Below are 24,931 nucleotides of genomic sequence, written 5' to 3' on the forward strand. Positions count from 1 at the left end.
TCATCGCTTGTTACCTGTATCTACCTGCAAGAAAAGCTTTGAGCCGTCCTTACAAGCCACTGCCGTTATCTCCTTCTGTGCCGTGTCTCGGAGCCCCTCCGCCAACCCCCACCACTTCCGCCAACTCACCGCACCGCACCGCACCGCACCTACAGTTCCGCTTGCTCCTCGACTTGTGACCCCCCGGTTACTCCCATCTCTGTCCTGTTTCAACAATAATCTCTCAGTTTCAATCACAAGACGCAAACACGCTCTATTCCTCCCTACGATCACGATTCTCAAACCTACAAACGCTCGCGTTCGAACCTGTTCCAAACATCCTCCCCTGCCATGCTATAACGTCGCTTTCTCCGCCGCTACCGCTCCCTCCTCGCAGACGACCTTGTTCCCACGCTTGACCTGCGTGGGCCTTTATCATGGCCGATCTGCTGCTTCAAACCCGTGCGGTTCCTACCCACTCGAAACCCAAGTCTCCCGTCAAGTCGAACACGAAAGCGAAGCGTCCACCGAGCGTGTCCTCGTCGGGTCCAGCGGTCGTCAGTACGATTCAAAAGGCCATCAAGCAGGCCAATGATACTTGGTTATGGTGCAAGGATGGTTTGACGGAAGACCAGCGCCAAAAGGTTCAACAGTTGGAAGAAAGGAAACATCATTTGGGTCTGCGCATGCAAAATGTGAGTTGCTGTCGCCTCTCCTGTCGCGTCACTTGCTAACAGACCTAGGCTGAGTCTCACGCGCAATGGGAGGCTGCCGCGAAAGAACTCGATGTTCTCGAAGGAAACGACGAGTGGAAACGAGACGCATCGTCGGGCGACTACAACCCCAAGTTGATCAAGGAGCGTCTCCAAGCCCTCGACGAAGCCCGCACCAAATGCGACGTTCATACCATGATGCACCTGATACGCACCGCCCTCTCTCGAGATCTCGGCGGCATGGATAATGTCGATCTCTACCGACACTCTTATTCAGGAACGAAGCATCTCATCGAGCGCTACGTCGAGTCCACAATACAGACAATTGAGGCTGTTGTCACACAAAGTCGGCTCGACCAGAGTGTTGAGTATCGCGACTTGCTTGAAGGCATCCTCTTCGCCCGACAGAGCTTCGGCCGAAGCGCTTTGCTCCTGTCAGGCGGCGGCACGTTTGGCATGTCCCATATTGGCGTGTTGAAGGCCCTGTTTGAGGCACAACTTCTACCAAGGATCATTTCAGGCGCCAGCGCCGGAAGCATTGTTTGCGCCGCCATGTGCACGCGAACAGACGAGGAAATCCCTCAGTTGATCGAGGAGTTTCCCTACGGAGACCTTTCCGTATTCGAAAGTCCCGATGGCACAGACGGCGTTTGGAACAACTTGCGCCGTCTGCTGACAGAAGGAAGTTGGTCCGACATCAAGCATCTTACTAGGGTCATGAGAGGGTTGATGGGAGACATGACCTTTCAAGAGGCTTACAATCGAACACGCCGAATTCTCAACATTTGCGTCTCGACGGCTTCCATGTACGAGCTGCCGAGACTGCTCAACTACGTCACGGCTCCCAATGTCATGATCTGGTCCGCTGTCGCCGCTTCATGTTCGGTTCCTCTCGTCTTCAACGCGTCACCTCTTCTCGTCAAAGATCCCATTACGGGCGAGCACTTGCCATGGAACCCAACTCCACAGCGCTGGATTGATGGCTCAGTGGACAATGACTTGCCCATGACGCGTCTCTCAGAAATGTTCAACGTGAATCACTTTATCGTTTCCCAAGTGAACCCCCACGTCGTCCCCTTTCTTGCCAAGGATGACCACTTGTCCCCTCAAAGAAAGCCGGAACGCCCCCAGCAAGTCAATACCGACGAGTTTGACTGGATGTACACGTTGACATCTCTAGCGAGGGACGAGGCGCTGCACCGACTTCACTTCCTGACTGAACTTGGCATCATGCCAAATCTTGCCACCAAGTTTCGAAGTGTCCTCAGCCAAAAGTACTCCGGTGACATCAACATCCTTCCGGAAATGAGCATCAACGACCTCCCACGGCTGATGCGAAACCCGTCGCCTGAGTTCATGATGCGAGCGTGCCTCGTGGGTGAGCGGGCGACCTGGCCCAAACTGAGCCGGATACGAGACCGATGTGCTATTGAGCTGGCCTTGGATCGCGCGGTGCATAGACTCCGGGCCAGAGTCATCTTCTCTGAGAGTCAACGAGACCTGCGTCGCCTAAATGTTACCATGGGGAACATCCCCCTCAAGATCCCTCCCACAGCGCAGGCAGGACAAGCGGCGGCGGCGTCTGCCGAGACAAAAAACCAGAAGCGACATCGTCGGAAGTCTGGTAGCAGTCTCCTCGTGGCTCCCAGACAATGGTTACTGGTAGACGATGCCATCACCGACGACGAGACGGAACAAGAGGAGCGACTCGAGATGGAGTCCCGCCGAAGCCAGGTCGGGTCATCCCTTTCGCAACGCAAGCCTCGTCTGAAGAGAGCATCTAGAAGCCAAGTTCACATTCACACCCGAGCTACACTCGCATCCTCAATTCACGCCGAGGAAACCAACCCAAACTTTAACTTTTCGAAGCCCATAACTCCACCTTTGAAGGGGGTGGATGACGATACAGAGGTGGCAGTAGATGAAGAGCCAGAGGAAGCCACTCCAGAGCCTTGGTCTGCACCAGCATGGCAACCACGCACAAGCATTTCTCCGCCTGCTGAAGAAGCTGAAACAAGCGAAGCATATCATTCCAGCGACGCCCACAGAGATGACACCGACATTAGTGATCCCGAGCCATATGACGTACATCAAATCTCAAACACTCCAAACAAGGCCCTCAGCGTAGAAAGCCGAGGGCGATATGGCCCAGAGGAGAGGGCGGGCTGGATTCTCTGGGACTAGGGATACCAGGCGAGATATGCGAGAAGGGGTACAAGATAAGCATTTTGGCTTAGACGAGAGAGAGTACATCAAGACAAGAGGAGGGAGAGTCACCTTTTACATAATTTTCTTTTGTTTCAGCATTTTTGAGAGCGAGCTGGAGTTGTTTCGGGATGAGCATTGTGGGATAATGGATGCATGGGAGGCGAGTGGGTGGCAGTTATACCTTGAGTATTCAGATACGATATACCAATTATATTTTCAAGCGTACATGTCCTGGACTTCAATTACCTATGTGACCGATCTATTACCAGGTCATAATATTCATGTGGCTTGTTCAGTCCCTTTTCTTTGGTAGTATATCATCTATCTCGTTTATCCCTTCCTCATTCTTCCCCATCGTGTATGGTTCCATCTCGGAGATCTATGTCCAAAGGTTTTCACAACCTCGTCCCATGACAAAAGTCGACTCTCAATATATGGCTTTCACCGTCCATCCTACGGCCAGTATCCTCGCAGCAAGATAACAACTCCAAGACACCGCATACGAAACACCAGAAAATATGATGACAGCCAACCACCCATCTCCGTTACCGAGCCCGAGAAGAGCACCCCCTATAGGAATACCCGTCAGGGTTCCAAAGCTCGCTGCCAGCAGAGCAGTTGACAGATATCGTCCGTAATCTTTCGAATCGCAGAGCTGACCTATGCAGACAGGGACCAAGCTGACGTTTCCACCACTTGCGAAGCCCAGGAGGAGGGTGAAGGCTATGAGCATGGGTTTTGAATCTCCCGCTGGTAGCCAGAGTGCAAGAACGCAGATGATACATGCTCCGACGGTGATGATGAGGACGTTGAATCTGCCGATTCGATCCGAGATGATACCCGGAACGACTCTTCCAACCACGCTGCCGGCGTTGAGCAGTGCTGGGAGCATATAGCTGTTGGTAGATGCGTGTCCGTGTTCCGTGGCATAGGAGACGACATAAGTTAAAGGAACCATTATGCCGTATTCCATGAAGAATATTCCCACGCAGCACAAAGATAGTCTTGGATCTTTAAACAGCCTAAACTCGGGCCACGCGGATTCAAACTGCTCACTCGGTGGTAATCGAGTCCTAATCAAGAGATTCGACGGAACGGCGAGTAAGAGAAGAATGAAGCCCAGCATCCGCATGCTCCAGGCAAACCCAATGCTTGGCAGGGTAGCTTGAAAGAGCAGGGGAAATATGATCCCGCCAATACCTCCTGCTGTGGAAGCAACGCCGACTGCAAAGCCACGGCGTTTGTCAAACCAATGTCCGATAACAGCGTATGCGGGAATGTTCATGAGAGAAGCTCCTATTCCAAAGAGCATAGAGAAGCAGAGGATTATCTGATAATATTCTAGACACCGGTAAGTCATAGCTCTCAAGGAGTTGATAGGATATTACCTGAACACAAGCTCAACAACATGAAACTAACCACCACTAAAACACTGCCCACAAAGATGAGTAGTCGATGCCCGTGTTGATCAAATATAGGGCCCGCTAATAAGCCCAGGAAGTAAATGTTGAAGAGATACAGCGAAAAGATCCATGCCACAGTCGACGGCTCCTTATCTTTAAGCTGGTTCTCCATAAAATACGACTCAAAAACAGCCGCAGTATTGATCACGCCAAAAACAGAGAGCATGATACAAAAAGATCCAAAGACGACGCCCCAGGCTCTAACGCCGCCTTCTGGGTACGTAAGGACATCACCATCAGGGCTCTCAGTCGTGTGATTGTCGGTTTCCGATTTTTGGGTTGACTCGGGGTTTTGTAATGCCATTTTGAAGCGTAGGTATATCGAATGAGTAGGAAACGTTGAGCGGTGAATCCTTGCAGGTGGATGCGACGTCTTTATAAGGCGTTGAGTTGCATGGATTGGATGCATGGTCACTCATTCCTAATCGAGACATTTGACCATTTGCTGAATAAGGAAGTAGAGCCAGCTACAAATATCAACATAGAGTCAAGACTCTGTAGAGTTTTCTACCTAGCCTCTACGTTAAACAATTGCATATACTCATTTCTAGGAACATGCATTTATGCCTTGAAAAGACAATTGTGATTCTGTCACATCCAAACAGCACTGCCATCCTCGAATATCCAACCAACGGCCGTCAACATGCAGCTTGGTCCGCCACGTCTGATGGATTGGTCGCCAAGTCCCAGGCCGCCTTAACTCTGCCTCACGAGGCTCTACGACTCTGCCAGACCTGAATTTTCCTCTTTCCTAGCCCAACTTCTCTCCTCTTTTGCTTCAACCCTGCTCAGCGACTTCTCAGCGACTTCTCAGCGACGTCTTTCCTGTCAACTCCTTTCTTCCCAGCGGACGACCTAACACACAAACATCAGTGGTCTCTGTCTACCAGGTAACGCACACCTCCTCATTCGTCAAGATGAGTTTCGGATTCAGCGTCGGTGATTTCCTCACCGCTGCGCAGCTGGCGCACAAGATTCGCAAGAACTTTAACGGGGCGCCGAGCCAGTTTAAGAATATTTCTGATGAGTTAGCATAGGCCCCCGGCTGTAATGGACTAGAAGCTAACTAGTCCCAGAACCAAAGTGCTGTCCCTGTTACTCCAAGATGTCGATGTTAAAGTTGACGAGTTGGATCTCACTGCTCAGCAAGAGACAAATCTAGAGCAAGCTATGGGCACTTGCGAAACTGTTCTCCATGACCTCCAAGCTGTTTGTGATAGATTCAGTGATTTGGACAGCACACAAAGCAATTCTCGCAAGTCCGTTAGACGAGTCTGGAAAAAGCTCAAGTGGGAGCCCGCCGAGGCTGATGACCTTCGGCAACGCATAAATTCGAGCATTGCGATGCTTACTGCATTGCTCAACCAACTTTCCAGGTGATATATACGCTCAAAGTGTCTTGGGCTACTGGTCTGACCAATTCAGCGAGATAACTGCGGCCGTAAAGAAGGGCGTCGACCGTCTAAACCAGTGTCAGGACCATCAAGAACGGCTCGCCATTCTCAATTGGCTCAGCTCTTTCGACCACACAGCTCAACAGAACGATATTTCAGCTCGGAGACAAGCGGGAACAGGCCTGTGGCTTCTTCAATCCCCTGAATTCGCCTCTTGGAGGTCCACCAATAGCCAAACTCTCTTCTGTCCGGGGATCCCCGGCGCTGGGAAGACAATTCTCTCATCTATCGTGGTTGAAGAACTCATGAAGCAGTTTCAGGATGATACAAGTGTTTGTGTGGCTTACATCTACTTCAATTATCAGCAGCAGGAGATCCAAACTATCGACCAGGTCTTTGGGAGCTTGCTTAGGCAGCTAGTAGCACGCCAATCTAATATCCCAGCCGCCGTTGAGGAGTCGTGCAGAGAGCATATTAGATGGGGCTCCAAGCTAGCATTTGAGGAAGTCTGTGACCTTATTCACAGGCTGTCCTCACTGCACTCAAGAGTCTTCATCATCGTCGACGCCCTCGACGAATGTCCCCTCCGAGACGGACGCCGGAATACCATATTGTCAGAATTCATGAAACTCCAAACTACCCTATCGGCCAATATCATGTGCACATCTCGGCCAATTCCCGAGATAGAGACTTGGTTCACCAAGGCCGTGTCGGTCGAGGTGCGCGCCAGTGAGCATGATGTTCGGAAATACCTCGACGGTCAGTTCGGCCGTTTACCAGGCTTTGTTGCGCGTAGCCCCGACCTTCAAGAGCAGGTCAAAAGTCAGATAGTACAGGTCGTGGACGGAATGTATGTTGCTCCAGACTCCTTTTGGCGCTATCGCTAATCCTCCTAGGTTCCTGCTCGCCCATCTCCATCTCGAATCTCTAATGTACAAACGTACTCCCAAGGCCCTTCGTACAGCTCTCGAAGGACTTCCACGTGGTTCGACTGCTTATGACGATACCTACAAACAGACAATGAAGCGGATTCAAAAACAATTCCCTGATCGGGCGGAGCTCGCTGTGGACGTGCTGCAGTGGATCGTCTGTTCCAAGTCCCCTCTCACGGTATCGGAACTTCAGCATGCCTTGGCCGTGGAGGTTGGGGAGAAAGATCTGGACTTTGACAACCTCCCTGATGTTGATGACATGGTGACGGCCTGTGGAGGGCTGATCGCTGTCGATCAAGAAAGTGGCATCATCCGCCTCGTTCACTACACCACTCAGGAGTACTTTGAGCGTACCAGAGATACCTGGTTTCTGAATTCTGAAGATCAGATGACTGAGGTTTGCCTCACGTATCTCTCGTTTAATCCATTTAGGAGAGCACATTGCCACAACTCAGACCAGTACCAGAAGCGTATTCGAGACTGGCCTTTCTATCGATATGCTTGCAAACACTGGGGAATGCACGCCCATCAAACACCACCTGCAAGGATCTTGGCCTTCTTTCAGCTCGAGCAAGCGTTTTGGTCCTCACTTCAGCCCTTGATCCAGGACCCAGCTCCCTCAGGATTTCCAGAGGACTGGGGGCGCAGGTTCTGTCTTGACCCGGTAAAAGAGCAAGCCAACGAGCTTCACGTAGCTGCTCATTTTGGTCTAATCGATGTTGTGCGCGAGATCACCGTTGGTGAATCCGTCGATGAGCACACTGCTAGAGGTTGGACGGCCCTTGCCTTCGCGGCAGCGGCGGGTCATGATGCTGTCATCCGTCAACTCTTGTGCGAGCATGGATCAGATGCAAACAACCGGGACTCAGAGGGCAAGACTCCCCTGCACCGAGCTGTAATAAATGGGCATGACAAAGTTTGTCAGACACTGCTTGACATCGGGCGAGCCAATGTCAATCTGCTGGACTCTAACAGTCGATCTGTTCTATCACACGCTGTCGAGAGAAACTCGACCACCATCATAGATATTCTGTTGCGAACTGACAACGTCTATCTCGGGTCAACAGAATTCTATGATCGGTTGGCTCTCGGTTCTCTCATATCTGGTGCTCATCAATCACCCATGTTTTGTGCGGTTGAACAAGGAGATGAAGAGATGGTGAAGAAGCTACTCGCAACAAATCGAGTGAGCCTCACCACTTCACTCTTCCGCTCAGCCGTTTCAAACAACCACCTAGGAGTTGCCAAGATTCTTCTAGACAGCGATGTCTTCGACGCTTACGCAACAGACAAGAATGGAAGAAACCCGCTGTCTTATGCTGCTGATGAAGGCTATTTGGAAGCCGTCGAGGTGCTTTTACAGAGATACAAGGCGGATGTCAACTCAAAAGACCACGACCAAAAGACTCCCCTATCCCATGCTGTTGATAGCGGTCATGAGGGAGTCGTTAAATTGCTTCTGCAGACTCCGAATATCGATGTCAACTCGAAAGACCTCACCCAAAGGACTCCAGTCTCTTACGCTGCTGAATATGGTCGTCAACAGATCGTCGAAGCACTTCTACAGAGTCACAATATCGATGTTAACTCGAAAGACCGATATCAGAGGACCCCGCTCTCTTATGCTTCTGAACGTGGCCATGAGCAAATTGTTGAAGCGCTTCTGCAGGCTGCCAACATTGACATCGATTCAAAAGCTACGGATTTCGGCGAACACATCGCAGGCCGAACACCGCTGTCATTTGCGGCCGAGGGTGGCCATTCTCGAATTGTGCAAAAGCTGCTCGAAACTGGCCACGTTGACCCAGACGCTTGTGGCAGAGGCTCTCATTGCCGGGCACCTTTGACATGGGCTATCCTAGGGGCATGTACACATCCCCTATGGGTCCAAGGCGAGCCTGAGACGTTCACGGCCGTGGTAGACCTTCTCTTGAGAACAAAGCGAGTCGACGTTAACTACAGATCCACAATCTATTGTTACCGTGACCTCTTTGATTCTCACAAAATGGTGCATGACCTCACACCCCTCTTGATCGCCACAAAGGCATGGGCTCCCTCAGGTGTAGTCGAGTTGCTCCTCGAAAACGGAGCTGATGCAAACGGAGCATCGGGAGACGGTGCAACACCGCTATCAAATGCTGTCAAGCGTGGAGACAAAGCGCTCGTGGATCTACTTCTCGAGTATGGTGCAAAACCGGTGAAGCCAAAGAGAAGGCAGAGGGCAAAGGGTGGCTGGAATCAATCTCTTGTGGGGTGAGGGTGATGTAAGGGCCATAACAAGAAAAGCACCCTCTAAAGCAATTGTTGTTTAAAGATACAAAGCAAAATGAGGGAAATTTTTCTGACTGCCGTTCCCATCTGCTTGGACCTTGGATACGTCGTGAGACATCTAACGACCCTACTCGAGGGGGGCCGGCTTCTTGAGGGGAATGACAGCATTACGCACTCGTAGTTCATCCCATAGTGCTGTGTATAATCTGCAGTCGTGGAGCCGTTGCACGTGCACGGTTGCGAGTATCATTAGTAGTCAACAGCATGATAGTGATCTTGTCTGATTAGTCTAGTCGCTCATAATTCTACATGTACGGAAAATCTTTATCGTCCTCCCCAGTTCATAAGCTGCGGGTGACAAGCATCCCACCCGTCAAAGTACGGCTTCCTCTGCTCATCCCCAGCGCCTCCGCCACGAGCCAGGTACTCAAGCACCATGTCGGCCCAGAGCCAGCTCGCAGGGCCCCTACCCGGGTGCGTCTTGTCCTTGTACAGCATCGACAGCGACGTAATGATGCGGCCCCATTCAAAGACCTCGTGTCCGGCCTTTTCGGCGATGGCCCGGGAGAGTCGGTCCAGGTCGTAGATGGTGGCATCTCCGGCGTCGCTCACGCGGTGGATCGTCATAGATCGGAACATGGTGGGTGACTTGGGAAACTCGAGGGCAATGCGGCCGACGAACTTCCTAAGACGGGCAGCGGTGAAGCGAACTTCTTGCCAGACCAGTTGTCTCACCCGTGTTCCCATGGGGTAGACATCCTTCTCGTGGTTGGCCTCGCCGCTCTCCCAGAACGCTCGCTGGTCCCAGAGACCACTCTGCCAGAGGATAAGATCGGGGTATCCGTTGGGTCCACGAATCGTCTCGTTCATGGGTCCCCAGTACTGCTCCCATCGGTCCTCAAAGGCGATAGCCTTCATGTCGGTCATCCACCACCAGTCAGGTCGGTAGGTGAAGGAGCCAGCAAAGTGCCAGTGGACAAAGGTAAGGTTGAACTCGGGGATGGTGCAAGTAGCTGTCGTGTGCGGCGCCGGCTGTTGCATGCCTCGTCCAAGCTCCTTGCAGAAAAACTCCATCATGAACCGATCGACCGAGTCACTAAAGAGCAGGATACGACGGCCCCAGAGCCAGCCCAGCTCGCCCTCGTTCTTCATGGGAGCATAGTCCTCAACACCGGCCGTCTTCATATACTGAGCAGCCTTTCGTCGGCGCTGGCTCTCGGCAACGACGGCGGGCATCCATTGTCGGGGTGTGGATGATAGGTCGAGGTATTCGGATTCCACCTCGGTGGCATTGAAGACGATTTCGCCGGCGGCAGGGTACACAGCGTAATCAGGGTCCTCGGCGTCGAGGAGGTCATCGGTGTACGGGATCCATCGTGTCTTCTTGTACTGATCGGTGCCGTTTATATCAGCCGGGATATAGAGGTAACCTGGTCGGCGATAAGGGTCCTCGCAGTTGTACACCTGTGTAGAGGGTCTGTGATGGTCAGCGCCGAGCCAAGATAATGCCAAGTCGTCACGACACGTGGGCCGTTGACGTCTGTGTAGCCAACAGAGTCACAGGGGCACAGATGCATACTTGAAAGTCTTGTCCCAGTACTCTCCAGCCTTGCCGTGCGCATACTCTAACGGCGCCTTCAAAGAATCCGAGAAATAAGCAAACAAGACCAGCAAAAGAGAGACGCCGGCAGCAATAAGAATACAAGTAGTGACCGAAAAGCGCGGGGCGCGCGAAATGGAGGACAGCATCGTCAAGATGGCCAAAGGGAGCGTGATTCCGAGACAAGGGAGAAGAGGCAGGAACGGGATGTGGGAATAAGCGTACGCCTAAATAACAGCGACGGCCAGTGTTCCATCCGGGAAGGAAGATCCCTCCCTATTCCCCACTACCCCTATTTGCCGCCACTTTATTTGATCCAGACGCTTCAAGTGTGTTGCATTCGAACTCGACTTTGTCTGGCGTGTTGTGGCGTTCAATGGTGGCATTTTGGCTCCGAATTATCCAGCGCGTTTTCCCAGACGAGAATTGCAGCGAGAATGTATCAGATACTTGGCAGAGGGTGTCTCTGGCGGTTTCGGGTTGGTACCTGTTGACCTGGTCAATCAAGGGGACGCTCCACTGTGGGATTATGGGGGAGCTAACTGTGTCCGGACAGCCGACAAGCACTGATGCATTTGACCCACCACGATCCAGATGCACCATGAAAAGCTTCATCATTGCCGAAGCAAAAAGTTGAAGCATCACGATGGAAGAGATGTCGTTGAATTTCTCGTCGCAGAGGGAAGGAGCGCCATCAAAAATATTCCCAATCGGGTTAGACGCCACGCGACACGGGCCGTTGGCGTAAGGCTGACGAGCGCTCAGAGGGAAAGAGCGCGATTTGAATATCAAAGCCACCTCAGTCAGAATGCATCACCACCACCACCAAAATGCTCAGAAAACCACCAAAAATGCTCCAAAACGCAAAAAATTATCCGGACAGCTGTTTTCGACCACGCCAGGATTCGAACCTGGAATCTCTAGAGGGATCGGATGTCCGAGAACCGAAATCTAGCGCCTTAGCCATTAGGCCACGCGGCCGGAGCTTGTTTGTTGAAGAATAGGCGGCGTACGGCCCACCATGAGCCTGGGGCTGCGGGCACGTGCAGGGAGAGCCCTTCCACGACTGGAGAAGCCTCGACAATGGCCGTTTGTATCAACGGATGCGTGGTAAAGCTAAGATCGCCGAGTGTTGAGTGTGAGGTCTGACGGCTTCAAACAGCTTGTATTGGCCTATTCTTAAGTATTCTTCCCAGGACTTGGGTGCAATGGATTCTCCTGAATGCCCTTCTCCTCCTCCAACATCGTCCCTGGACGAGCCGGCTACAAACATGCTATGAAAGCATCATGATGATTTGAGGGTACCACCATCATGTTTACAAATTGCTTCCATAGATTCAAATCTACTTCTTTTTTCCTCCAAACTCTAGACAGTAGACTACACGATGTTTCTTCATGTTTGGTCAACCTCAATTACCCTACAACAGTCAATTACCCCGCCAGCTCTCAACCAGCCCCTCCATCGGGTCGGGCGGTAGGCCTCCAGCGACAGACCGGACTTGCTGGCGACGTGGGGATGAAAGTGGATGCCAGGCAGAGCTGTCTCTGTCAATCACACTTGGACGCGAAGCTACGGCGTAACGTGATGTGATGCGAGGTTTGTGTGATTAGGCTTGGCTGCCATGGTGTGCTGGGCCCGGCAGTTTTGCGGATGGCGTATCGCCTTGATGTTGACGAAAACAAGGGACCATCACTACCCCGAATGCAGTCAAGAATAGTTTAATTTGTCAAGGATGGTCAATGCTAAAAACTCACTCTGATCAAATAGTGGCTCTTACACCGCGTCTATCCTCACTGCCACGTCTCACTGCCGTATCTCTCAACCAACAAGAACCCGCCCCGACTTCCGAAGCCCATGGAAGCGCACAGATGTGCCCGGCCCATCGCGCTATGGCAGGCAGGTGAGTTCACGCCGCAGGCGGGAGGGATTGCGTCAGGAACGTCGCGATGGCAGCATTGCCGCTGGCGATGGCACAATTCTCAAGAGTGAACCAATCGAGACGTGTCCCCAGCACGCAATACCGAGCCTTGCCGTTCTGGGGCCAAGTGAGGGGCAGGTTGGCGGGTGGTGGAGGCTTGTGATGGTGGGGGAGAGATACGTTATGAGTGAGGGGTGTCTTGTTTATTTGGTTTGGCGGGGTGATGAAGGAGATGAGGGAGATGATGATGGACAGAAGATGAGATGATGAGAATGAGAATAGATAGTGGTAATTGAATTTCTGTATTGTAGAGATTGAGCAAGCTTGCTAGCACCCGTGAGTGATCCTATACTTTACTTGGTGGATTAACTTCAGGTCAGAAAGGTTGCACGCCGAGCTTCAATAGCCCCAACGTCAATGTGCCAATTCACCTCGTGGCGCCCTCAATTGGACTTATCCGGCCTCTGGGTGAGGCTGGATCGTCGCGGGTTAGCATCCCCTTGGGCGTGCCACTAGCCGGCGAGCTTTCCAACAAGGTGTAGCAGCTTAGCAACCCACTCGAAAAGGCTGAGCGAGTTGCGTGCGTATTCGGAATTCCTACCGGCCTGTCGTGCTTGCTCGGGAGAACACGTCTTGTCTATATAATCCCCGCCCCCTCCCTCATTCTTCCCTCCTTTCTTCCTTTTTGCTTCCCAAACAACTTTGATACCCTTTTTTACTCAAAACTTCTTCAACTTCATCTGCCAAAATGTCTGCTCCTGCTCCTCTTCGTCTGGGCTCCATCGCCCCCAACTTCCAGGCCGAGACCACCAAGGGCAAGATCGACTTCCACGAGTTCATCGGCGACAACTGGGTCATCCTCTTCTCCCACCCCGAGGATTACACTCCCGTGTGCACCACCGAGCTCGGTGCCATGGCCAAGCTTGCCCCCGAGTTCGCCAAGCGTGGTGTCAAGCCCATTGGTCTTTCTGCCAACACCATCGAGTCCCACGAGGGCTGGATCAAGGATATCTCCGAGGTCACTGGCGGCAACGTCGAGTTCCCCATCATTGGTGACAAGGAGCGCAAGGTTTCTCTGCTCTACGACATGTAAGTTGACGCCTGTGTGTGTAACTACCACAGTGTACTGACTTCCCCAGGATCGACCAGCAGGATGCCACCAACGTTGATGAGAAGGGCATTGCCTTCACCATCCGATCCGTCTACTTCATCGACCCCAAGAAGACCATCCGCACCATCCTCTCCTACCCCGCCTCCACCGGCCGCAACGCCGCCGAGATCCTCCGCATCATCGACTCCCTTCAGACTGGCGACAAGTACCGCGTCACCACCCCCATCAACTGGGTCCCCGGTGAGGACGTCATTGTCCACCCCTCTGTCAAGAACGAGGAGGCCAAGACCCTCTTCCCCGAGTTCCGCATCGTCAAGCCCTACCTCCGATTCACCCCTCTGGCCAAGGAGAAGGTTATTTCCCAGTAAAGGGATCACCACTTAATACCCAAAATGATACCGAGCAGATGAGCAAGGGAGATTTGAATGGGCGCAGTACGACCGCTGTCATGATACCAGTGGACGGAACCACCATGACTGGTCTCCTACTCTAGACTTGCCATTTGTGATAGCATAAAGATGAAGAACAAATGAAGAAATGACCAAAATTGTTCCCGTCTGTCTACGTGAAGTGATAAACAGTAACGGCCCAACTTTTGATCATGAGGCGCATCTAGAAGGCGGGGTTCGGACCATCGGTCGCCGATGGCGGCACCAAGTGGAGTAGGAGGTTCAAGAAGGTTGAAGAACCCTGCTAGACGGCGAGAGTCCCATCCAGTGTGAACCCCGAAGGTGTCATGTAGACGCCGATGCTGATGAAGCCAAGTGAGCAATATTCACACTCTCGGTCAGCAATTGAAATGTTTTTGAGAAGTGCACAGCGAGATTGGCTGACGACAGCCGTGGATTTCTCTTTGGAGGCCGAGTTCCGGAGGTTTGATGCTGCTGAAGTGGGTTCGTGATGCTGGACTGACGTGAGTCTAGCTGTGTGTCTAGCTACGATACCGGCAGCTTGAGCTGGCTGATATCAGCCATCTTATTGGGCAATGGATACAATGGAATTGAGCATCTGAATAAGCCATTCGTGTTCATTCTGTGTTGTTTCGCAACTTACATCATCATCAATCATGTTGCATACAGCCCAAGCACCAACAACTATCCTATCCTCCTCGCAGATGAGCCGGGGTATCACCCAGACACTCTGCTGTTCTGTAAAAGAGCGAAATACTTGCCTAGTTACTTCTTGACAAAATAGAGCGATCTGGCAAGCCAGCACCCAATGCCAACACCAACAACAGCATCCTTTTCACACTTGAACACAACAGTCCAGTCACCAGGCGCTGGAGCATCCATTCCACGCGGACATGAGAGAGTCCAGACATGGCCACCAACATACCGCATCGGTTGTACTGGCCCCTCACCTAGGAATCCATCAAAAGCACCAAACATTACACCGCCCTGGTCGTAACAGTGAAAAGTTGAGTCAATCTCGGCGCAGTAAAAGTCGCCTTGGTAAAAGGCATTGTCCACGGGGGTGTCGCTCTGGACCACACGTACAGCCCTGAGGGACCTGTGATCCTTCAGGCGTTCGATGTGAAGTGTATCTAAAGTGAGAGTCGCAGTCATGTCGCGAGACACTCCACGCGAAGGCTCCGTGAGGGTGATAGATTCGGGATACCCAGCGTAGTAAATGCTGACTTTCCCCTTGACGCTCGGTGACACCGTGATTGCCAGAAAGGTCCTGTCGTCAATAAAGGTGCCAAACCAGTCGGGAGTCGGTGCGACAACGGGGAACTGAGGTCTTTGGAGGTTCAGGATACCTCTCAAAACATGCTCAGCAAGTGTTCCCGCCTCTGACTCGTGGTTGATCATGGCAACGACAGAGAGACGTTCCTTTGGAACCTGAAGACGTCGAGACCGGAACCCACGTAGTGCACCGCCATGGCCAATAGTCTCCACTCCTTCAATGTCGACGTGGGAGAGACCGTAGCGATACACAGCTGGTGTACCATCACTATACTGTGACGGTTCAATCGCAGTCTGGTACCAGCTCGTCGGATCAGAAAGGCTGCGATCCAGATATCCCTCGTAAGCAACCATGTCTGAGAGCGAAGCCACAATGCCAGCGTCACCATCCCACTCTATGCGGTTAACAGCAGGCGTATAGCCACGTTTCTCATCTCCCTCGTATCCAACACACGGCTCAGGCAGCTTTGACGTGTCTGCGCAGAGCCGTGCAGTCTTCATCCTAGCTGGACCAAAGACTCGCTCTCCCAGCAACACCTCGAACGACTCTCCACTCACTTTCTCGATGATTCGCGCCAAGATGTGGAAATTGGTGTTAGAGTAGGAATACTCTGTCCCTGGCTCGAAGTGGAAGCTCCTCAGACGGTCCCTTGCCTGCGGGCCGTCTTTGTCAAGGTCGAACCGTCCCTCCGGCTTGGCACCCCAGAGCGTGGTCAATGCCCAGTAATCGCGAATACCGGAGCGGTTATCGCACAGGTGCTCCAGGGTCAGTTTGCCGTCCTTGGCCATCTCTGGACGCAGCAGCCGCTTGAGCTCAGCCTCGAACTGCCCCCTGATGTCGCCCTTGGACATGGACAACGTCGGGTTACGCTCCAGGTCGAGCAGCACGGCGCATGTCATCTGCTTCGAGATGGAACAGATGGGCATCGGCGTGTCCGCCGTCATGGGGATTCTCCTGTCAAGGTCTGCGTACCCCCAAACGGTCTGCCCGAGGAGATGCCCATCCTTGACGACGGCGACAGCGCCTCCAGGCCCACGCAAGCGGGGAGGGATTGTCTTGAAGACGCTCTGGACAAGTTGCTCAGACACTGACATGGGTATGGATCACGTAGGGCTTCGCCGACGGGATGTGGGTATAAGTGCCGTGAAGGGCTGTAGTTGTTGGGTTTGAGTTTCGCTACCTTAACGGGCTGCATCACAACCCATGTCATAGAGCGGGCCAAGCCACAACTCGATGGCTCTGCAGGGTCCAACCGGAGTTAGCCTCACAACTGCCACCGTTCTCACCTCATGACTACTCCACTTCTCGGCGGTTTTAATTATCTTATACCCAGTAGATCCTTCACATGCCGTTGTGGTACCTCCTGCCCTATTCGGGCTATACCGAGGACGCTATAGGACCCTGTCTCGATATATCATGTATATAGATAACTACATCCCTTTGCGAAATCTCTCTGTTGGCCATGCATCCCTCCTTTCGCTAATCTCCTACAGTTGCCATTCACTCATTCAACATGAAGATCTCTGCATCTTCGTCCATTCTTTTTGCAGTCAGCAATCTGCTGCTGCTCGCCCGTCATGCCGTTGCTGAAGAATCATGCGCGTGCTCTGTCCGCTACATTGTAGTGGAAATGCCCAGCCAAGTCCCTACTGTTGCTGCTGCGCAGATCGAGAGTGCCAAACCCTCCGAGACTGTCAAGATTCCCAAGGCTTCCGAGACTGTCACGACCACGATTCGCCCAGCAACTCCCACTGCCCAGCACAACACCACCGTCATCTTTACGCCAGTTCCCCACCCTGATGAGGATCACTCCAACCCCGAGAACTGTGTCCCCAAGAAGAAGGTCAAGCTGTCCTATGGTGCTCCCAAGGGAACTGTCCCTGGAGGAAACGTCCCCGGCAACAAGACCGCAGATGGCTCCATCAACATGAAGATCGACATGAACAAGCCTGCTGTTGCTCTCGACACCATCGGATCCATCGCCAAGGTTCAGTGCAGCGGCGACTCCATCACCGTCGAGTTTGGAAAGGGAGAAGGTTTCAAAAAGGCCAAGGAGTCTTGGGTCAAGTACAGCGACTTTACCATCATCACCAGTGGCTCAAGCGGCTGCGACTCGGGATCTCAGCGTACCTTTTTCTCTGTTGGAAACGTCTCTCCCGATGAGAAGAAGCAGACCATTACCTGCAGTGCCTCAAAGGTGGACATTTCAGAGGTGGCTGGTGAGTTGCACACATAAAACTGTTGCAATGTACTGACAGGTGCACAGACAGCTTTGAGATGGAGTTTTCTTCTATTCCCTCTACTACCCTCAAGAAGCGGCTCACGCTTGATCCCAGCGTTGCCCTGAGCTTCGGAGCTGGACTGCCAGAGGATACAATCCTGTTCAAGGAAGACCCTTGGGTGACTGTCAAGGCCGACCAGGCCGAGTTTGCGTCTACAGTTACGTTCTCGGGATACCTCAAGTACAACTTCTGGGGATTCAAGGTGAGTTTCTGAATTTCATTGAATGAAAGATGCAATCTCTTTAATATGCTGGTGCTGACCGTCTTAGCTCGAACATCTCTACTTTGACATTGATACCCAGTTCTCTGCCGACGTCGCCCTGAGCGCCGATGTCGCAGCTGCCTGGTCTCGATCCATTCTTTACGACCCTGATTCTCTTACTTTCAACCTTATCGACGTTCCAGGAATCGTCTCTCTCGGCCCAGGTGTCGGCTTCGCCGTTGGTGTCGACATTGATGCTTCAGGCGCCGTTTCCGTCACTGCCGGTGCTGGCATCTCTATCCCTGATGGAAACGTCCACCTCGACGTCCTTGACTCAGCCAAGAACTCTGCTACCGGCTGGGTTCCCCAATACACTTCTTACGCCAACGTCAGTGAGAGCGTTGAAGTCGGGCTCAACGCCAGCACCTCCGTGACTGTCCAACTGGCCGTCAAGGTTCTTGGAGGACTCATCGACCTCAGCAGCGGTCTTACAGCTAAGCCCGCTTTGATCAACAAGTTTACTCTCGACTCAGAGCAGTCTGCCAGCGCTTCGACCAACGGAACAGCTACGCACGTTGGAGGCGCTTCTGGAGGAGTTGTCGGAGACTGTGATGTCACCTTCAAGTCCGACTTTGTCTTTGATCTTGTTGGATTTGCTACAAAGTGGTGGAGCGCCAACCTGTACCATGTCGAGCTCCCCATCACTGATGTCTGCTATGATTTCGACGCTCCCAAGAACACGCAGAGCAAGGTGGCTGGAACGGTTGTTTAATGACGGATAGTTGCTTCGGCTGGCTATATTTACAAAGCCCGATGGATATTAGCCGGAACCGACCTCGGCTCATGTCTGAATAGGCAGATACCAACCCACTTGAATAGAAGCCAGTCAAGATTATTACACCCATAGAGTTCCCGGGCCGACAACTATCTATGCACGGAACTTCAGCTGTGATAGGCTTGCAGTTCGCTTAGAGGTTGACCGAACCGCATACTGATTGTAGTCAATGTTTAGAAGCGAGTTGTAAGCCGCGCGTCTCATCACACTGCGCAATGCAGCTATTGATGACCGCCAAGCACCATCTTTCTGAATCCGTTTCAAAAGAGGGTCTAGACCACGCGTTTCGGTCACATGCCGCGATGTTTCTGATTGTTGGTGACGGTTTCGGAAGTGATCCTTGTCTTGGTTGTCGTTTGTGGTCTCGCGTATATGCGGGTTGGTTAGTTTCTTGATTAGCTTGGAAAGGCTGCCGAGATGGATGCCCCGTGGGGTGCGAAACTGCCTTTTGATGTCTAGAATGGGAATCATGGTCGTAGTGGTTTTAGAATGTTTCGTTTCGTCTTACATGTTGATCTCTGGACTTCCGTGGAGGGGATCTTTTGTCACCGCTGACATTGATCCTTGAGTATCCACGCCTCCAACGAGCAGCATGTGAAACTACTCTAAAGCAACCTCTAATATTCACATCTTGCGTAGCATTGCCTTAGAATGCATGGGCAAAGTTGGGATGAATTTCAAGCAGCCAAGACGTCGTAGCGTATGTAGAAACCGTCGCGTACTCGCCCCAAAGCCGAAATATCCTTGCCTGCCTATTTGTGATGCCAAGACAAACTCTACATCTATGAGAAACTCTAGATCCCAGCAGATGCAAAGCATAACAAGAGTCAAGCCGAAAGACACCCCTTTGAGCAGGTGGATGGGATCCAAGGCGGATGTGGAGATAAGAGCATTTTAATTACGATACCCAATGCAAACAATATCCTCAAACACCTAGTTAATAAGATCTTCTATCTAAACCTTCTCAGAATAGTTAGACACCCTTATTCTGAAACTTATCATGTCTTTTATGATCAGAGACAAACACCCACTTCATCTTACGTCAGTCCCTCCATAGCGGTTACTACCCATCACAAGACCAACCTAGCTGCAGGGACCCTTGTCGCTAAAAAAGTAACACATTGCTTCCACTGAAGTTCTAGGCGCTGTCACATTTTCTAGGGGGTTGACAGCTAACGCGTTCGGTTTGCTTGGCGGTAAAACAGTGGACAGCGACTACGACTACGACTACGCCGCACCTTCCCACAGGAGGTTGCGTACTCTCATTGGTCGAATCATCCCGTCTGCCAGTGGTTGCCGCCTTCCTCTAGTGACTGCTGGAGCTCCTGCTGAGCGCTGATTGCGCCATGCCGTCTGAAACAACCCGTCTCTCCTCCATCATTTTCCTCACCGAAAGATCAAGGCCGAGAAATCGTCATAATCGTCGATCCCAATCGCTGAAAAGCAACTTCTCTAGGTTCAGAATCTGACCGTCGCTGCCCCTGACTTTTTTCCGCGAACGGGATACTACGACTGCCCAAGGGATCCGCTCCACCGTTGGGACCGACCGAGACCCCCAGAGAAGCGCACCACCAATCCCAGGTTCACGACGATCAACGCCCACAACAGCGCAGCTGCTGCCGCCAACACCATCTTCACTGGATAGTTACAGTAGAGACTTCGTCTCGTCTCGTCTCATCTCCTCGTCTGGCGCTAAAACCTCGCACCTGCAGCATCGCATCGCATCGAACCCTCCCCCCGAGGAGAAACCCCCCGTTTCCCACGCGGACTAGCGCTACAGCTCGACCCCCTGGAAACGAACCCCTCGGATCCCCTCCTTGACGTTCGTTCAGTGTCCGTGCGCGGACTGCCAACGCACGCCCTGTCACTTCGTCTGGCTGGTGTCGGTGTCCGTTTGTCCCCTTCATCACGACTTCAGACTGCCACTGCGACCCTGCTCTCGCTCGGACGCCTCTGAGTGGTTGTTGGATCTAGACTTTGTGCGCTGCACTAGCTGCAGTGCGCTCCAGTGTTCGGATTCGGCTGTCCACTTCTCCCGTTTTGCCCAAACCTCCTGGATGTCGACAGATTCGATTCCACGCCCGCGACCCTGACCGAAATTACCACCTGCAACCTCTTGACCGACTGCCCCGTATCGCGGCCTCTCGGGCATCTTGACGAACGGTACGTACGCCTTGCTTCCCCTGCCTCCGCTGCCTGGTCCTTGTCTTGTTCTCTCTGTCCCGCCGTGTCCCTGTCGTTCTTATCCTCGTTCGGTTGGCCGCCTGTCACATCTCGGTCCTGTCTCCAGACGGAGCCTCTTCCCCCGCGACCAGCAACCGCCACGGCCCCTTCCGTTCACCTCCCTGAGTCCTCGTGTCTCTCGACTACGCCTCTTGTCCTTTTACGCTTCCGTCATCATCTCTCTGCCCTCGCCAACCCTGGCTCAAAGTCCCCATCTAGACCCATCTTGAGCGGTGACCTCCCTGGTCTCACCGGATCGCCCTCACGATCTCCAGCGCAACGTCTGTTAGGCTCACCCGTTCCCTTGGCTCCCATCCCTTCCTTGGCTTCCGTCTCGAGGGCAGCTGTCATTTTGCGAGTTCCTATTTGGTCAGCTCCTCGCCCAGTGCTACCCTTTATCCCCGCGATTCTCTTTCCTTGTCTTTTGCCAGATCCATCATCTCATGTTTTGCTACTTGCGCCATCCACTCGCCAACTGACATGGCTGATTCCTCAGAACTAACAGTCCGGCAGGATCCTCCAGCCGTCGACGACTTTTCCCACTTTTCCGATTCAGACTCCGATGACGGACGACCGCCGCCGACGACCGCTCGTTACACTCCCGATCTGCTCTCAGGCGTCTATCGAGGCATTCGCAAGCTACCCTCAGTCAAGCTCTCTCGCAGCCCTTCCCGCCTCAACCTAAAGAGTTCCTCGTCGAGTTTACACTCTGCGAGCTCGTCCACATCGAGCGTTCAGAAACCATCCGAGAGTTCGGCCATCCAGCATGTTCGAAATTTGAGCCTACAATATAGTCTTGCGAAGCCTCTACCCCGACCACCTCCCAATCGAGATTCTGCGTCGCCACTAGATTCCAACTCTCCCACAAACCTACCGAGCGTCCCTGAGGGTCAGGTCACGCCAAACTATCCTGATCCATCACCGGCGCAATCGCCAGTACCACCACCGCCACCAAAAGAACCCGCCATGGACAGCCGGACAAGCACTATGGATTCGAACTCTTCGGCGCCACCGCAGCACATGTACGGTGCTAACGAGGCCAACAACAGCATGAGCAGCGTGTCGAGCTCTTCCAGATACGAGGGACCCCAAGATCCCAACAATAATCTGAAGCCAGGGGCCACCGGGGCGGCCTCTGCTGGACCATCACCAAATGTGACACAGGGTCGTTCAAACCCGGTTGGAGGACCGTCACAAGGTCCTTCCACACACCTCTCTGGCCTCATGTGCAATGTGCATCGAACGACAGGCCGAGAGCCCCATGCGCTAGTTGGAGCCACAACCACAATCTTGGGGGACAAGCTCTATGTTTTTGGAGGAAGGATTCTGTCTAGAAGCCGACCCGCCCCTTTAACATCAGACATGTATGAACTGGATCTTATTAGGCGACACTGGACGAAGCTGGAGACGACAGGCGATGTTCCACCTCCTCGATACTTTCACTCCATGTGCGCGCTTGGAGATACCAAGATGGTCTGCTATGGAGGCATGTCGCCTGCCCCTAACCAACCCCCTGGCGGTGACCAACCTGAAATCACCGTCATGTCTGATATTTACATTTACGACGTCACGACTAAAGTGTGGACATTTATCCCGACCCAGGACCCTCCTCAAGGCCGGTACGCCCACTGTGCCTGTATACTTCCTTCATCCGCTACCTTCTCCTCGCACCGCGCACCTCTATCTGCCCTCCAGCATAACCCTTCATCCGGAAACCCCAACGAAGGTCGCATTGGTATCAACATTGACGGCACAGGTGGTGCTGAAATGGTGATTGTGGGTGGACAAGACGGCAGGAACAACTATATCGAGCAAATCAGCGTATTCAACTTGCGAAGCCTGAAATGGACATCCACACAGCCTCTGGATAGGAGTTGGGGTGCATACAGAAGCGTGACGGCTCCATTGCCCCCTGCGGTGGCAGCCAAGCTCGGTCGACGACACTCGAATGGGGTGCAGCGAACAGAGGGAGGAATCAGCCAGGAAGCCCGGGAACCAGGATCGTCTATGCTCATTTACTGCAACTACAACTTTTTGGATGTCAAGCTGGAACTGCAGATTCGCGCGCCAGACGGAACTCTGACAGAGAGGCCCATGTCGGGAACATACTCACCTCCTGGATTGCGGTTCCCCAACGGTGGAGTCATCGATACACACTTTGTGGTCAGCGGGACGTACCTCACCTCGTCTCGGCAGGAGTATGCTCTCTGGGCCCTGGATCTGCGGACGCTCACGTGGAGCCGGATCGATGCTGGAGGAAGTGTGTTTAGCCAGGGCAGCTGGAATCGTGGAGTGCTTTGGAACCGAAGAAACACGTTTGTGATTCTGGGCAACCGGAAGAGAAGCCTCGTTGATGACTATAATCACCGACGAATCAACTTTTCCAACGTTTGCATGGTTGAGCTGGAAGCGTTTGGGTTCTATGATAACCCACGCAAGACGAGCCCTCTGTCTGGTTTCATCTCTGCCAGCAGTCCTTATGCGGGCCCTGGACTCAGTCTCGCGCGCAAAGCTGGGTACACAGCTGGTGGAAGACACCATTCGAGGGCGAGCGAAGAGCTTGGCGAGAAGGCGTTTACTCTACGAGAGCTGTCAGATATGGACATCCTATGCATCGGGGGCGAGCGGATCCCTGTCAACTCGAGGATTGTAGGACGACGATGGGGACCTTACTTTGTGCAGCTACTGAGAGAGGGCACGGCAACTCAGGATGGAAGTGACGCCATGACTCTCCGGTCTGGCCTGGCGAGCAATCCCCTACGAGCATCAGCCATCACCATCACGCCGAGTTCCAGGACAGCCGAGAGCTCCGGATCCATGAGTAGCACTATTGGATCATTGGGCTCGACTGGTATCCCAGCAAGCACAGCACCTTCAAGCATCTCTGCTGGGGCCATGGGCCACGAGGCCAACCCGACCAACATCAATGCCGCGCCTACGCCTCATTCACTACCACCAAACTCACGACCACGATGTCTTTACCTGCCACACACCTATCTCACGATCCAAGCCCTCCTTCACTTCCTCTACACGAGCTCCCTACCCCCGCCATCTTCTCCGCTCTGCACACCACAGATTCTCTGCTCGCTCCTGCAAATTGCGCGACCCTATCGTATCGATGGGCTTCTTGAGGCAGTCGTCGAACGACTTCATGCTCTGCTTGACAGCCGAAACGCAGCCGCCGTGTTCAACGCAACAGCAATGGCTGCCGGTGGAGGTCGTGGCATTGATGGATCGCTCAACCCCAACTTCTTTGTGGGAACTCTGGACCCTGTTGGCTCGCCTACTGCTACATCCGACTTTTCCTTGGGCCATGGAGCTAGCGACAGCTTTTCTTCAGATATCCAGGCGCGAACCGAAGGTCTTAGTCTCAACACGAATGTACAGCAGCCTAACCGTCCTCCGAGCGACGAACTGTCAGCGACGACAAGCCATAGCGGTTCAGAGTGGAGCTCTTCAGAGATTGGTGGCAGCGAGCGGGAGAACTTTGTGTGGAGTGGCGAGCTCAGTAGTGTGATTGGGCTGCAGAAGCGAGGATTGCGAGGGCTGATGGAGGGCAGAAGGATGAGAGAGAGGACAGGGACGACTGGTGGAAGCGGCATGGGACCGGGGTACTCTGGCGGCCCAAGCCAGCCTCGAGTTGGGCTGGGAATAGCAGGATCATGAGGTGGTTGCTGGAGGTGAAATTGGCATCGCATCGGATGGGCAGGCAAGCAACATTAGCGCGGGAAACCAAAATAAGTAAAACACTGGCATGGCATGTGTAACGAAACGAGTCACGGTCTATCTATGTAGAAGAAAGGAGGAGGAGGATGTCGAGTAGCAATGTACATGGAGTACTGCATGCATAGCATGGATGGACATATCATAACATATAAGATATCACGCGCTAACTAGACTAATGGACCTTGGCTTGGGGGATATAGAATGCATGTGCCGTGCCGAGGCTGGGGTGATGTGAGGTGTGAGATATTGTCTAGGTTGGAGTGATATAGGGAACCAAACTAGTGTCGATTCAAATAGATGTGACGGGTCAGAGTGACGGTCCAAGGGAGAAGAGTAAACGAGATGAAATGAGTATGCACTATCATTATGGGTATCCTAGACTCTTAG

The 24,931-nt window shown here is 52.9% G+C and overlaps 7 protein-coding genes and 1 non-coding gene across 8 annotated transcripts; 5 read left to right on the top strand and 3 right to left on the bottom strand.

The window, feature by feature from the left end:
• Positions 1-416: 416 nt before the first annotated feature.
• On the top strand, positions 417-2,876 carry LRP88_05757 (acyl transferase/acyl hydrolase/lysophospholipase; the record flags this gene model as incomplete). The annotated part of the gene is made up of 2 exons (XM_083242305.1): positions 417-674; positions 723-2,876. 2 exons carry the CDS (start codon positions 417-419, stop codon positions 2,874-2,876), a joined length of 2,412 nt encoding a protein of 803 aa, XP_083101241.1.
• A 3,901-nt stretch (positions 2,877-6,777) lies between these two features.
• Positions 6,778-8,946, top strand: LRP88_05758 (ankyrin repeat domain-containing protein; the record flags this gene model as incomplete). Its single annotated transcript, XM_083242306.1, has 1 exon — positions 6,778-8,946. One exon carries the CDS (start codon positions 6,778-6,780, stop codon positions 8,944-8,946), a length of 2,169 nt encoding a protein of 722 aa, XP_083101242.1.
• A 338-nt stretch (positions 8,947-9,284) lies between these two features.
• LRP88_05759 (uncharacterized protein) lies at positions 9,285-10,709 on the bottom strand (the record flags this gene model as incomplete). Its single annotated transcript, XM_083242307.1, has 2 exons — positions 9,285-10,437; positions 10,540-10,709. The coding sequence occupies 2 exons, from the start codon at positions 10,707-10,709 to the stop codon at positions 9,285-9,287; spliced, it is 1,323 nt and encodes a 440-aa protein (XP_083101243.1).
• A 741-nt stretch (positions 10,710-11,450) lies between these two features.
• Positions 11,451-11,541, bottom strand: LRP88_05760. Its single transcript has one exon. It is a non-coding gene; the product is annotated as a tRNA-Arg (tRNA).
• A 1,686-nt stretch (positions 11,542-13,227) lies between these two features.
• On the top strand, positions 13,228-13,958 carry LRP88_05761 (thioredoxin-like protein; the record flags this gene model as incomplete). The annotated part of the gene is made up of 2 exons (XM_083242308.1): positions 13,228-13,568; positions 13,619-13,958. The coding sequence occupies 2 exons, from the start codon at positions 13,228-13,230 to the stop codon at positions 13,956-13,958; spliced, it is 681 nt and encodes a 226-aa protein (XP_083101244.1).
• An 807-nt stretch (positions 13,959-14,765) lies between these two features.
• On the bottom strand, positions 14,766-16,370 carry LRP88_05762 (beta-lactamase/transpeptidase-like protein; the record flags this gene model as incomplete). Its single annotated transcript, XM_083242309.1, has 1 exon — positions 14,766-16,370. The coding sequence occupies one exon, from the start codon at positions 16,368-16,370 to the stop codon at positions 14,766-14,768; it is 1,605 nt and encodes a 534-aa protein (XP_083101245.1).
• A 419-nt stretch (positions 16,371-16,789) lies between these two features.
• On the top strand, positions 16,790-18,532 carry LRP88_05763 (uncharacterized protein; the record flags this gene model as incomplete). Its single annotated transcript, XM_083242310.1, has 3 exons — positions 16,790-17,495; positions 17,543-17,760; positions 17,828-18,532. 3 exons carry the CDS (start codon positions 16,790-16,792, stop codon positions 18,530-18,532), a joined length of 1,629 nt encoding a protein of 542 aa, XP_083101246.1.
• A 2,766-nt stretch (positions 18,533-21,298) lies between these two features.
• LRP88_05764 (uncharacterized protein) lies at positions 21,299-24,484 on the top strand (the record flags this gene model as incomplete). The annotated part of the gene is made up of 1 exon (XM_083242311.1): positions 21,299-24,484. The coding sequence occupies one exon, from the start codon at positions 21,299-21,301 to the stop codon at positions 24,482-24,484; it is 3,186 nt and encodes a 1,061-aa protein (XP_083101247.1).
• Between the last annotated feature and the right edge of the window lie 447 nt (positions 24,485-24,931).

This window comes from Fusarium phalaenopsidis, assembly GCF_050370095.1.
Source record: "Fusarium phalaenopsidis strain FUZ10S chromosome Unknown contig_32296, whole genome shotgun sequence".
NCBI lineage: Eukaryota > Fungi > Ascomycota > Sordariomycetes > Hypocreales > Nectriaceae > Fusarium > Fusarium phalaenopsidis.